Source organism: Pleurodeles waltl, chromosome 2_2 (genome assembly GCF_031143425.1).
Source record: "Pleurodeles waltl isolate 20211129_DDA chromosome 2_2, aPleWal1.hap1.20221129, whole genome shotgun sequence".
Lineage (NCBI taxonomy): Eukaryota > Metazoa > Chordata > Amphibia > Caudata > Salamandridae > Pleurodeles > Pleurodeles waltl.
Window position 1 is genome coordinate 854,568,479 of NC_090439.1, and position 12,144 is coordinate 854,580,622.

Consider the following 12,144-nt stretch of genomic DNA (forward strand, 5'->3'; position numbering starts at 1 on the left):
CTTTGAAGCTTGTTTGACGATGAGTTTAAGCAGGGCTTGGAGGCTGGAGATGCACATAAAAACTCACAACAGAATGGGGCCTACTCCCAATGTTCCTGTTGGAGGGCTTTTGATGAACACATTGAGGAGGAATGTCAATTGTGGAGGATGGATTCAAGTCAGTTCAGACGTAAGTTCAAGTTCAGTAAGTAACAGGGAAATATGATGGCCTATAGAGTTTCATGTTTCAGCCAAGCCAAAGAAAATAAAACAGGAGACGGAGCCACTGTCAGTAGATGTTCAGCGGTCATCTATGACTAATGAATATACAGACACTGTACCACGGGAATCTTCCCTGGTAGACATCGAGAAGGTGGGGGGGGGGGGGGGGGGGGGGGGGGAAGAAAAATGATTTGTTGGAACTCCAAGGGAATAAAAAGTTTGACTCAAATGAGATGCAGGAGATTAGTTGGAGGTTTTGGGAGTCCAATAGTTTGAGGGAAGAATTGTTTTCAGATTAGATACAAGTAGTAAAGATGTATTAATGATGTGAGAGAGTATGAGAGTTGTAGGGCTGGCAATGGTACTTGTTAGACCTACAATGCTCGGTTAGCCAGTAAAGACAAATGCTTCTGCTTCAAAGGCAACAGGACTAAGGGCCTTGTTTAGAGTTTGGCAGACGGGGTTACCCCATCACAAATGTGACAGATATCCCTTCCACCAAATTAGAATCCCATAATAGCCTATGGAGATTGTAATAGAGGATGGGATATCCATCATGTTTGTGATGGGCTAACCCGACCCCTAAACTTTAAATCAGGTCCTAAGTCTTCGTAGGTTCAGGATACAGGTGCATCCCATTTATTATACCCAGGTGCCCAACAAAAACTTTTGGTCTTCAAATTGGCAACAACTACTTACAACTGTACCAACAATCAAACATCTATAACAGTGATATTGTCTTGGTAGTAAGTTATAAACCTGCTCCAATTAAGCTATCAGACACAGAATAGAATTACAAAAGCTATAACAATGGAAACTACACTTAATTTGAAAGAACTCAACTTAGGAAAGAGGTCAATCCCATTATCGCATGGACTAAAAACAAAGTACTCAACTTGAACGCATCCAATGCAGAGAGAGAAGTCAAAATGCTCTATTAAAGAATAATGTGTTTAATATGAACTGAAATTCTCAATGTGCCATCTTCAAATACTATTAAATTTACACTCCACACAGAAACATCTCCAAGACACATCCCCCTGCTCAAATAGCACTTAAAGTTATTTTCTTATTTTAGTATTCCCCCAATTTGCAATGATAACAGAGAGAGTTGTAACACAGCACCTGCAGGGCTTTGTTGATCACTGCACTGACTACTAGAATACCCTCTGTCTCTGCACAAGAAGATATCCATGCTAGATTACTTTCTTGCTACCACAGAAGAGTGGAGACCATTGGCAACACAGATTTTGAGATTCTGTTGCGAGACCAAACCCTGTATTTGATACACCCATTTATGGTCAGGATGCAACAAGGTAGCTAAATGTGTAATTCCTTCTCCCTGCAGATCCCAAACAGGCACCTAATCTGAGAGGCATTTGGGACCCAAGAATTCAATGCTGATTTAGGAGTAGTGGTTCAGGTGTCTTTTTATCACCTTTGCCAGCTTAAACAAATACTTGAATAAACGGCAATCTTGCTGAAGGGTTACAGGGCACCCATAATAATAGCAAAATAGAAAAAACAAAGCCTTGTTGGGGGGCTGATAATATATCAAGTGGCTATCCTCCAATTTGTGCACTGGATCCTATTAATTTGGTACTCAAAGTCAAACAACATGGCATTGTCTTTAAAGCCATTAATGAACTGTATTGCCTCACAGAAATCAAATGTGCGACTTTCAACCTGTATTGTTTAACATTCAAATACCTTCACAGCCTAGCTCTCAACTAATCAGATACTTTTAGATCTAGCAATTTTGGTCTTCTTCAAGTTCAAATGTCCAACTTGGAGAGGCAATAGATTTCGAAAGCCTACTTCCAGACAGTGGAGCTCACTCCCAAAGGAGACAAAACTGTACAAAATTCAGATTTGAAGCTGAGTTACTGAGTAGGGTCATTCTTCTTTAACATTTTGCCCTGTTCTCTTCACTGGACCGCCTTTTATATTATTGATTTGCCTCAAAACTATCAACTGTAACATCTGCACAAAGCCATACATATAAAATAAATTGATAATAAGGCATAATGTGTTTGGTATCTGTTCACTTTGGCATGAAGTTCATAACAAACTCACGTCGGAATCACAAAGCACTAAAAGCCTTCTTCTTTCTCTCAACTGATTAGTTCTGATGAATTCAGATATATAACATTAATAACTGTAAGCCACAAAAGGGAAGAAAGTGCAATGTGATGCCTAGAGATAGAACGTCCCTTAGCATGCACTTCATGGGTGCTAGTCCTCACTCATGTGAGTGCTCCTGATATAGAAATAAGGATCAGAATCTGATGCACAAGAGGAGCCTCCACTATACACCACATGTTTACAGGCACAGAAGACACAAACACGTCCTCAGATTAACTATCAAAAAATAAACATAGGAAACATAAAAATTGGAAGGTTAATTTAGGGCATGTCAATAACGTCAAGACCAGTTGACCAAACTCAAACATTCTATCAGTGAAGAGAAATCAGAGGATTATTATAGGTCTTTTGAATTTTAAGTTAGGTGCATTTCAAGGTATGGATACACTCAAAATGATTTTCTACAGCCCTTTACTACTAGATTTCTTACCCTTGTTGAGCTTTCTGGAAGAGTTCCCTAAGCACAGACTGCCGGAACTGGTCAGGTAAGCTGTTTATTTGATTGTCTTCAAGGAAAATCTTGACTATTGGCTGAAAAAATTATATACAGCACTGGATCAGATAGTTGAACAATATTCTCAATTTAAAACTATATTATCATACACTCAATGTTGTAAATATGAAAAGCTGTTAGAGTCTAGAGCACAATTACTACTGCACAATACATGATCATAATGATATTTTGAATATACTTTGCAATATAGCTATTCTTATGCAAAGCACTACAATTTTGAGATGTCAAAAAATTAAATGCACTTTGTTCACTCTATTTACGTTTTTCAAAATGGAGAACAGGCAGCAGCAGCAGCAGGTAGTAGCAGTCAGCAGGAATCACAGCTCAGCGAGATCAGTGCTTAATGCAGACATCGGATTTGACTTGCAGATCACAATTTTAAATGTCAGCTGGAAAAATGTAGCCCTTCACTCTTCTGAGGTTGATTAGCTGACTTCTATTATAGTGAGTAATAACTGCATCTGTTTATACTGTTCAATTCCTCAAATCTAGTAGTCACATTTATTGTGCATCTAAACAGTGCTTCAAATAATCACTTAAAAATTAAGTCCTGCTTTTACTATAAATGACAATCACAAATTATTCAAACAGGACATGGGAAGATATTTGTTTTTAGCTAGCTTGCTAAATAAGTAGTATTTATTGCATTTGCTTTTGCTACTATGACATACATGCATACAGTCGAAATGGAAATTGTTATTATTCTTCATAGCCAAGACAGATGAGGTCTGTGAAATAAATATACAAATCTACTTGCAATTAGTCGATTAAGTGACTAGTATAAATTATGAAACCCAAGGGATCTGTCCAATTTACAGGATTTCATGAATGGTTCAAAAGAAAAAGAAAGGGACAACACAAGTAATATATCAAACAAACGACTATCTCATGTTTCTTACTTGGCAGTTTCCAGATCTCAGGCAGTTATGGATTACACTGTAGAGCGACCCTTGAGGGGATGGCGTATCAGAAGAGAGAGCAAGAACACCACACGCTTGACAATAACCAGCTAACCTCTTTTCATCAATCGTGCAATGGACCGATACTGAACCAATCTATAAAAATGGAGGCAACTGTTAGAGAGCAAAGGCAGAAAACGACAAGTGTTTTAAAACATCAATAGTAACTGAAAAACAACATCTACTACAGTAGTTAAGGTCAATATGCTGCTGCTGGTACTAAACTTCTAAGTAAGAGTTACATGACTGATAACATTTCTCCAGTATGGTTATCTGTGTTGGACTCAGAACCTTTACAGCATCGGGCCTCAACCTTCTTCAGATATTTGATAAGTGCTTCACGCCCCCTCCCACCCCACAATGGATAGAGAAGCTGTAGGAAAGTGGGTACAAAGAACTTGCAACACTTCCTGTGAGGCTATGCTTAAGGGGACAAACATAGTACTTCCAGCCAAGGTAAAGAATAGCTCTTGATTAGATATCGAAGCAGAAAAAGGAAGGACTTTATAAGCAGTGATGCAAGGGTTAATCAAGGGGCAAGAAAATCTGCATGGTCTTCTTACTGCCCCCAAAGCGCACAAAAAGGTGAAAACAAGTTCAATAATTATGACAACAAAGTCAAAATAGAGAGGCTTCAATTATATATTTTTGTATGTACTAATAATGGTATAGTGCAAAAACCCTTAGGGAATCCAAAGGCTTATGAACAATGTCAAATCATAATGACCCATAGCTAGTAAATAATAGCTTTATTTTCTTTCTGGAATGGTAATAATATCGTGTAAAGCTGAACACAGGTGGAGCAACTCAATATTTTAATGGCTTGAGAGATAAAAGATGTTCATTCTGACAAAATTTGATCAAGGACAGCTAATGAGAGTTTTGCCTCATGATCTAAGCTCACTGTCTAGATGGTATACTGTCTGTTTTCCAAACGTACTAGTACTTCACCAATATTGCTTTACCAATACTGATTTATGAATTAAGGGTAGGTATTCAAACTCAACTCTCATCTAAAAGCGCAAACAGAGCCATTCTATTGAAATTTGGTGCAATGTGTTCCCCTCTTTGGGAAGTTTTGTACTGCCCTAGAAGCTGTATTTTCAATTGTTTGAAGTATCTCAGTTTCTTTGGTAGTACTCTCAAAAAGTGCTTTGCAATAACCTATTTTAGCTCCAATCATTTATCTTGAGATGTGATCACAATTCTAAAATAGGACTGCCTTGTTTCAGGCAGTTGAGATGCTAATTAGCCACAGAACATCCCCTTTGACATGCCTACTCATTATTAAGTCAATGTAAATCTCTACATTTTTGTCCCTTAATATAACAGGTGAAGTGTTCTCTATAGAATGAGGATACTTTGTTTTACACCATGTTATAGTTACATCAGAGTCCCATAGTAAAAGCTCGACTAACTGTTCACTGAGACTTGGCTAGTTCAAATCCATCCATTACTTAGGCCTTCATTACGACCCTGGTGGTCTACAGACTGCTAGGGACGCGATCACCATGGTGTTACCGCCACGTTCAGACCACCGGCACTGCCACTTTTAGGCCGCCCAATGGCCTAGCAGTGCTGGCGGTCCCAATCCACCAGGGCAGCAGTGCAAGCAACGCTGGCCTGGGGATTATGACCCCCCCCTCTCTGCTTGCATTTACATGGCCATTGCCACGCCATGTAAAGGCTGTCGGAAACAGGGTGCGGGGGCCTCATGGGGGCTCCTGCACTGCCTATGCACTTGACATGAGCAGTGCAGGAGCCCCGTGGGCAACCCCATCGCGCTTTTCACTGTATGCACCCTACACACCGCAACATTGACGCCAGCTCGTAATTGAGCCAGCGAAAATGTTATGGGCTGTTTCCCGCTGGACCGCCAGCTGACCCAGCGGGAAACTCTCAATAGGGGCCTCAGGAAGGGGACCACAATAACCTGACCACAGGAGTTTGGCGGAGGGGTTTAATGTTCAAAACATTTCAAACAAAATCGAGTTTCTTTTTGTTTTTTTTGAAGGGGTCTTTAGTCACGTGAATCACCACCATAGGCATTGTCAGAAAGCTAATCTTCAATTTAGGTACTCAATGGTATTATTTCTGCGCTACACCAATCACTCTTGCAGAAGGAAATTGCCTACATCACACAGACCATCACCCTCCAACCACTGAAGACACGCATCCCGTTCCCTTGTTCTGCCAGACACGGACACAAAATAATAGTGTATCTAAGATTATCAAAAAACCCTGGGTAATCTAATACATGAAGACTAGGGCACCCTTGCATAGAATTTCAAGATCTGAGCAGTCATTGTACCTTGATTAGGCAAAAAACTGTTCCTCTCTAGGTAATGTTGAAGTTGAATTGCTGTGACCTTCTCCAATAACCTAAATAAGGGTATACTGTAAATTAGGCTGTTATTGTTGGGTTCTGCACTATCCAGTATTGTAGTTTTAGTAAGCAGGGATATCCAGGCTAGCTTTAGTTCTGCAGGATGTTCTAGCTGAAGACAGATTTATAAATCTGTTCAGAAAAAAAAAAAGTTTACTCAACGATGGGAGTCCATGGATTGTCTCTAGGCCATATTTTGGGGGTATTTAATACGTTTCTGGTAGAACTGCTAGTTTCTTAAATTGTTAGTAAAACTACTTTTGTTTCCATCATTTTTGTTCTATAGTGACTTCTTTAGCATCTTAGCTGCTCTATCAGTTAAAAAGGGATGTTACGCAGTGAGGTTTCTGGTCTACTTGTGATTCATTTTAATCTCTGCTTTGATTGCCTCTTTTTAGAAGTAACTGGGTTTATAAATGTATTGATAGTATTATATTTAGGAAGCATGGCTCCCACTGAAGACAACAGAAAACGCTTGTGTTTTTACTGTTACCTTTTTCAAATTTCTATTGATTCCCTACTTTCACACTGTACTTTTGTCACAATATTCTCTAACGAGATGTAAATCACTTTGTAGTCCATTCATTGTGAACTTTGGTCCTTTCTACATCTGTGAGATTGGGCAGGGTCAGCTAGGAGTTGTTAATTTACTGGAAGTTGAACTTTAAGCTCCAAGACTGTGTTGAAGGTGGCCCAGACGTTATCTGCTCCACCATCAGCTTTGAACAAAAGGGTGAATTCTCCCATAACTGATACATGTGTGCTGTGCAGCCTGAGTTTGGAAGAGGTACTAGAACTGCTTGGCTTCCAATTGTTCTTGTGGTTTTGCTGTAGTCAGCAATGCAGCACTGTGAAAGAGCTGAGTGCTCAGTAATGGGGCACATCTTAGTTACGACTGGCAGATTTCCAGAAATATGATGCATATGCCATATTCACATTTACGGAAAATGGGCAGTGTACAGTCCAATCTTAGGTTGGCTATAACAGAACACGAAGAAGTTTCTCTCTACAAAAGTGTGTGAGATAAAAGTGAAGTAACGAATTACGAATTCAAGCAAATAATATCAGAGACAAAAGGAAGATTTTTTATTTGTTTTAGAGATATGGAGAGAAGCTTAAAAAAAGGAAAGATTAACTTTTTAAGCTGGAATTAAAATTAAAATGTGTGCCAAGGCCACCTAAACACTTTGTTCCAAGATCTGAAGCCTACTAAGATTTTAAAGTGGTAACAAATGCAGCTCAGGAAAAATGTAAGGAGTCCAGATTTCACCACAATTTGGGGTCTAGCAAGGCACCAGGTCCAGGACAAGTGGAATGTTTTGTTTTATCATAAATGGATACTCTAATAATTTCTTGGAAAGGAAAGAAGAGATCTGAATTTGACAGTATAAATGAGTATCTATCTAATGAATGGGCACAGAGCCATTCAGTACAAAGCACTAACTCAAGTAAAAGCTGGGATTTTCTAGCTGTTGTCATCCAGTTTGTCTTTTCAAAGGCTCTAAAGTAGAAGGAATATGGTTACATATTAATTGTGTTCCTTTCTCTTCAAAGGAGATTCAGCATTCAGATTGAATTTCATATATAATTAGGGGTTATCAAATAATAGGATTGATGTATTTTTTGTTGTGCTTTGATCGAGGATGTAACCAATCACTTTAAAAAAAATACTGCTTAAATGGATGTAACTGGAAAAAAATTACAGTAATGAAGGTTAAAGATGACATCATAAATGAGCAATCTACCGTGGGGGACAAATGGCAGGATCTTATGTATCCATTTAAAAGAAATGAGGTAACACTGTTCTTTCCTCAGTTGTAGGCCTAAGATGGACTCCAAAAGAAAAGCTTTTTTTGAACAGAAGTTGACAAAAATTACCGAATCACAAGGCAAGATAAACACATCACTAGCATTTCACATTGCACTGTATTATTTTTAAAAGAACACTAACACTGCTCGTTTTTTTTTTTTATTACAAACTGCAGCAAAGCAACATTCCCAAAAATACAGATGCAATTGTTTGTATTTTGTAGCTTTTAAAACAGCTGTGTATTGACTTTCTGATTTGTCAGAGTGCTATGTTGGGGCAGGGGGAGTGACAACAGTGTGCTAAGATGGGGAGGTTAGTTACTTGAAAGCTGTTGTCCCGGGTTGTTTTTTCCCCAATTGATACTTCTTTTCTTCATGAAGTCCACATAAAGTCAACAGTTTGGTTACTCATTTCTGCCTTTTTAAGAAACACAATATGTTAGATTTAGAAATTACATTAAGCAGTATTTCAAAATACCTTTGAAACCAGCTCTTTTGTTTTGAAGATTTTTTCCTTAGCCTTTTCATAAGCAGAAGAGTCTGTGGAACCCTGCTGGAAGTACATGGTGCCCAAGTCGTAAGAAACCTGTAAGATACATATTTTAATTATGACAGAGTCTTGGCTTCAACACCAAACACATGTTTTAGATATACTAAATATAGGAAAGAAAACATACAGTGTAAATTGACACTCCAAGAACAAAAACACATAATTTACATTAATACAAGGTGTTTAAAAAGTCCACATTAAGTTTGCAAGCCAGGTCTAGTGGCTGTGAGGACTAATAATACATCCACTGAAGTGATCTGTTTGACACTATAGTGACAGACGAATGGGGTAGGTAAAATTATCCTACCATCCTTCTGAAATTGATAAAAGGAGTACTATTTAGTTGGACAGCAATATGTATCAGATACCTGTCAGAGGTGTCAAGATATCTCTAAGGTGAATGCAGACTCTACAAATACACACATTATGTTTTATTGCAGAATGAAGGTCACTGCAACAAAAGTAATTCCTTTCCACTCAACAGTAACCACAAAATAATTGTATTTTAGCTAAAAGTATATACTTTACAAGGGTTTTGATCAAAGGTCTTGGAATGCGGCAGAATGTCATGCTTTGGAAAGTTTTGTGGCGTGGAGGTGAAGAGTGAAGCAAGATGGGTAGGAGCTGTGGTCTTCTCAGATGCTGATTTCATAAGAAACTATTTCATGGGATTCAACTAACTGCCTGTAAAGATTTTTTCACCCTGCAGCCTTACGGTTAAGCAACATCTTACTACAGACCTAGACACCTACTTTATCGCCTAAAGCTTTTTTTATTTTTATTATCTGTTATCTCACCTGTGCCAAGTTTCTATAAAACAAAGGCAACAAGGATTCTTTTTTATAAACGAAAGTTTTATTGTTTTTAACATAGAAGTGCAAGACAGTTGACACAGATAGATCAGTGAGCTCCAGTTCCAGGGCATCATTAACAATTGACAGTAAGACGTCCCAGGAGACAAACGGTGTTTCAATTATTGACACCACAATAAGTCATAGCCCCGTCTTGGCCTACCGCAGCATTCCCAGCCATCGTCCCCAAACTCTCATGTTTGAGGACAACCCCTGGATTCGTACTCCAGATTTTCCTGGCTTGCGCACCAGTCCACTCCACTCCTCCATTTTTTAACTGACGGACCCGCAGAAGTGTTCCAGGCAGCAGCAATGTCTCTCTTTGCAACCAGCAGGGCGTACCCGCAAGGGCACGTTCAGCTCGCGCTCCCACCATTTCCTCCATCAGCCCCAACAAGATTAGTTTAGCGGACATCTGCATCTCCTGCCCCAGCACCTCATTCAGCTCGCGGACTATTTTGCCCCAATATATCTGTAACACTCCACAGGACCAGATCAGATTAAAGAAATCCGCTGGCTCCCTTGCACACTGTGGACATTGAGCAGTAGAGCGTAAACCAGCCCGGTGTAGCCTGATTGGTGTTAGATATGCTCTGTGTAAATAGTATAATTACACTGCACAAAGTCTCGCTGACACCGCTAGCACCCTTGGCGCCATCAAAGCCTCCATCGATTCGGACTCCTCTAGGGCCCCCCACCCATGATTCCCATTTGGTTCTAGTTGTGTCCAAGTTCCCCGGAGCATTGTTTACTAACATTTTATAGACCTGAGAAACACCTTTCCCACCCAGACTCCCCATGAGCAGCTAGGCCTCGAGAGGGCTGAACTTCGGCAGGGCGCCCGCACTCGGCAAGTGCTCTCCCAGAGCGTGCCGAAGATGGAGGTATTTAAAGAACTGAGTCTGAGTTAGTTGAAAGTCTGCCTGCAGGTCCTGAAATGATTTCAATACATCACCCTTCCACACATCCCCAACCAATGAAATATCCAACTGGTCCCACTCCACAAACCCCTCCAGCGCCGCTGTCGCACTTAACCATTTCCCCCACCATAATGGGGTCTGATGGGTGACAACAGCACTCCACTGAGTATGCCTTAACGTAGCGCGCCACGCCAAGAAAACCACCTTAGTTACTGTTTCCATGTCCCGCGGGAGGGGTGCGCCATATAGCACGTCAAGGATACCCGGGAAGCACAAGATCTTCAACTCTACCCGATAGACCATGTCAGCCCACCCCGTGAACCAATCATGAATCCTCAGCAGCTCGGTCGCCAGATAATATAGATAAGGATCTGAGGCACCCAGGCCCCCATCGTATATATTCCTCTCCAGCAGTGTTGTGTCACCACTCGATGCCTGGCCCCCTTCCAAAGAAACAGTGTGGTGGCGCTCTCTAAAGCTCTAAACCAGGAGCGTGGGATTGGGAGGGGAAAATTCCAGAATACATATAGCAGTCTTGGGAAGACCAACATCTTGTATAGGGCAACACGGCCCAGCACATTTAACGGCAATGCCTGCCACCTCTGCATGCCCGTCTTGATGTGAGACAAGAGTGGGGACACGTCAGCTCAGGCAGAAGGGTTACCCAGATACCTAGATATTTAAAGCTGAGCCTACGTAAGGGTATCTTGTCCTGCCAATCAAAACAGTCACGCCCTCCATAATTTCGGATCAAAAAGGAAAACACAATAAATGGTGATTAATCGTAAGCAATACTGTCTCTCATCCAGGCAATTGGCACCCTCCCAAATGTATCCATCGTCTTACAAAGTTACATCGCCAGACTGCAGGACAGATCAGAGTTGTTCAGGGACCCTAACCAGGCCCATGGTGTTCCGTATGGGTCCGGACTCCCCCTCCGACCTCTGCAAGACCCACCAGTGATCGTTAACTCTGTGGTTGAATGTGTGGGGTTTCCAAGGGGAAGCCGAGCGGGAGCTCCGGTGTGTCCTGCGCCACCTGGAGCGCGTGCAATGGCGCTGACCAGGCGGCCGCTTTTGTTGTTGGCTCGGCTGCACTCCTTCACACCTTGAGCTTGACCTTTTGCTGTATGGTCCAAGAGGGACCTCCTCCGTCAACCAAGGCCATGTCGCGGCCGGCTGCTCAAAGAAGTGTGTTTTGTTTCTATGGACTACACAGAGTTTCGCTGGGAACAGGAGACGATATGGTATGTCCATTGCCCTCAGTTTCTGCTTTACTTCGGTGAATGCGCGGATTGTTGCACATCCGTAGTGTAGTCAGGAAAAAGAAGGACCTTTGCCCCGTTGCAAAAGAGGTCTCCACTGGATCGTGCTTCCTGTAGTACAGCGTCTCATCTTAAAGTTGAAGAGACAGAGTATCACCTGCCTGGGCGGAGAGCCCGGCGGGGGCTTCGATTGCAAGGCCCTTTGGGCGTGCTCGATCGCGAACCATGGTGTAAGAGGGTCCGCCAGAATCCAAGATCGGAACCAGTCCTCTAAAAAGGCTGACCAGAGACGGAGCTGCTGTGGTCTCTTGAAGGCCCACCATACGAAGGTTGTGACGCCTGGACCTATTCTCAGCATCTTCAGCTCTTCGATAGAGCTCCGACGTGCGGGATGTCAGTGCGGAGACCTGCGCTTTGAGAGCCGTCACATCGTCTTCAACTGCAGATATCCTCGATTCCGCCTCCGGGATTCGATTCGAGCTGTGGCACTGCGGAGGTCTTGCTGGACCATGGCTACATCCACCTTAACCTCCTCTATCTTAGAC

The 12,144-nt window shown here is 41.6% G+C and overlaps 1 protein-coding gene across 1 annotated transcript in view; it reads right to left on the reverse strand.

Annotated features, from left to right (window-relative positions):
• The window catches only part of INTS8 (integrator complex subunit 8), a 629,314-nt gene that overhangs the window by 520,914 nt on the left and 96,256 nt on the right, over positions 1-12,144 (reverse strand). Inside the window, exons 8-10 of the mRNA XM_069220496.1 lie at positions 8,493-8,600; positions 3,760-3,915; positions 2,777-2,877 (exon numbers count right to left, since the gene is read on the reverse strand). Coding sequence (XP_069076597.1) covers positions 2,777-2,877; positions 3,760-3,915; positions 8,493-8,600 — 365 coding nt within the window. The remainder of the gene's footprint in view (positions 1-2,776; positions 2,878-3,759; positions 3,916-8,492; positions 8,601-12,144) is intronic.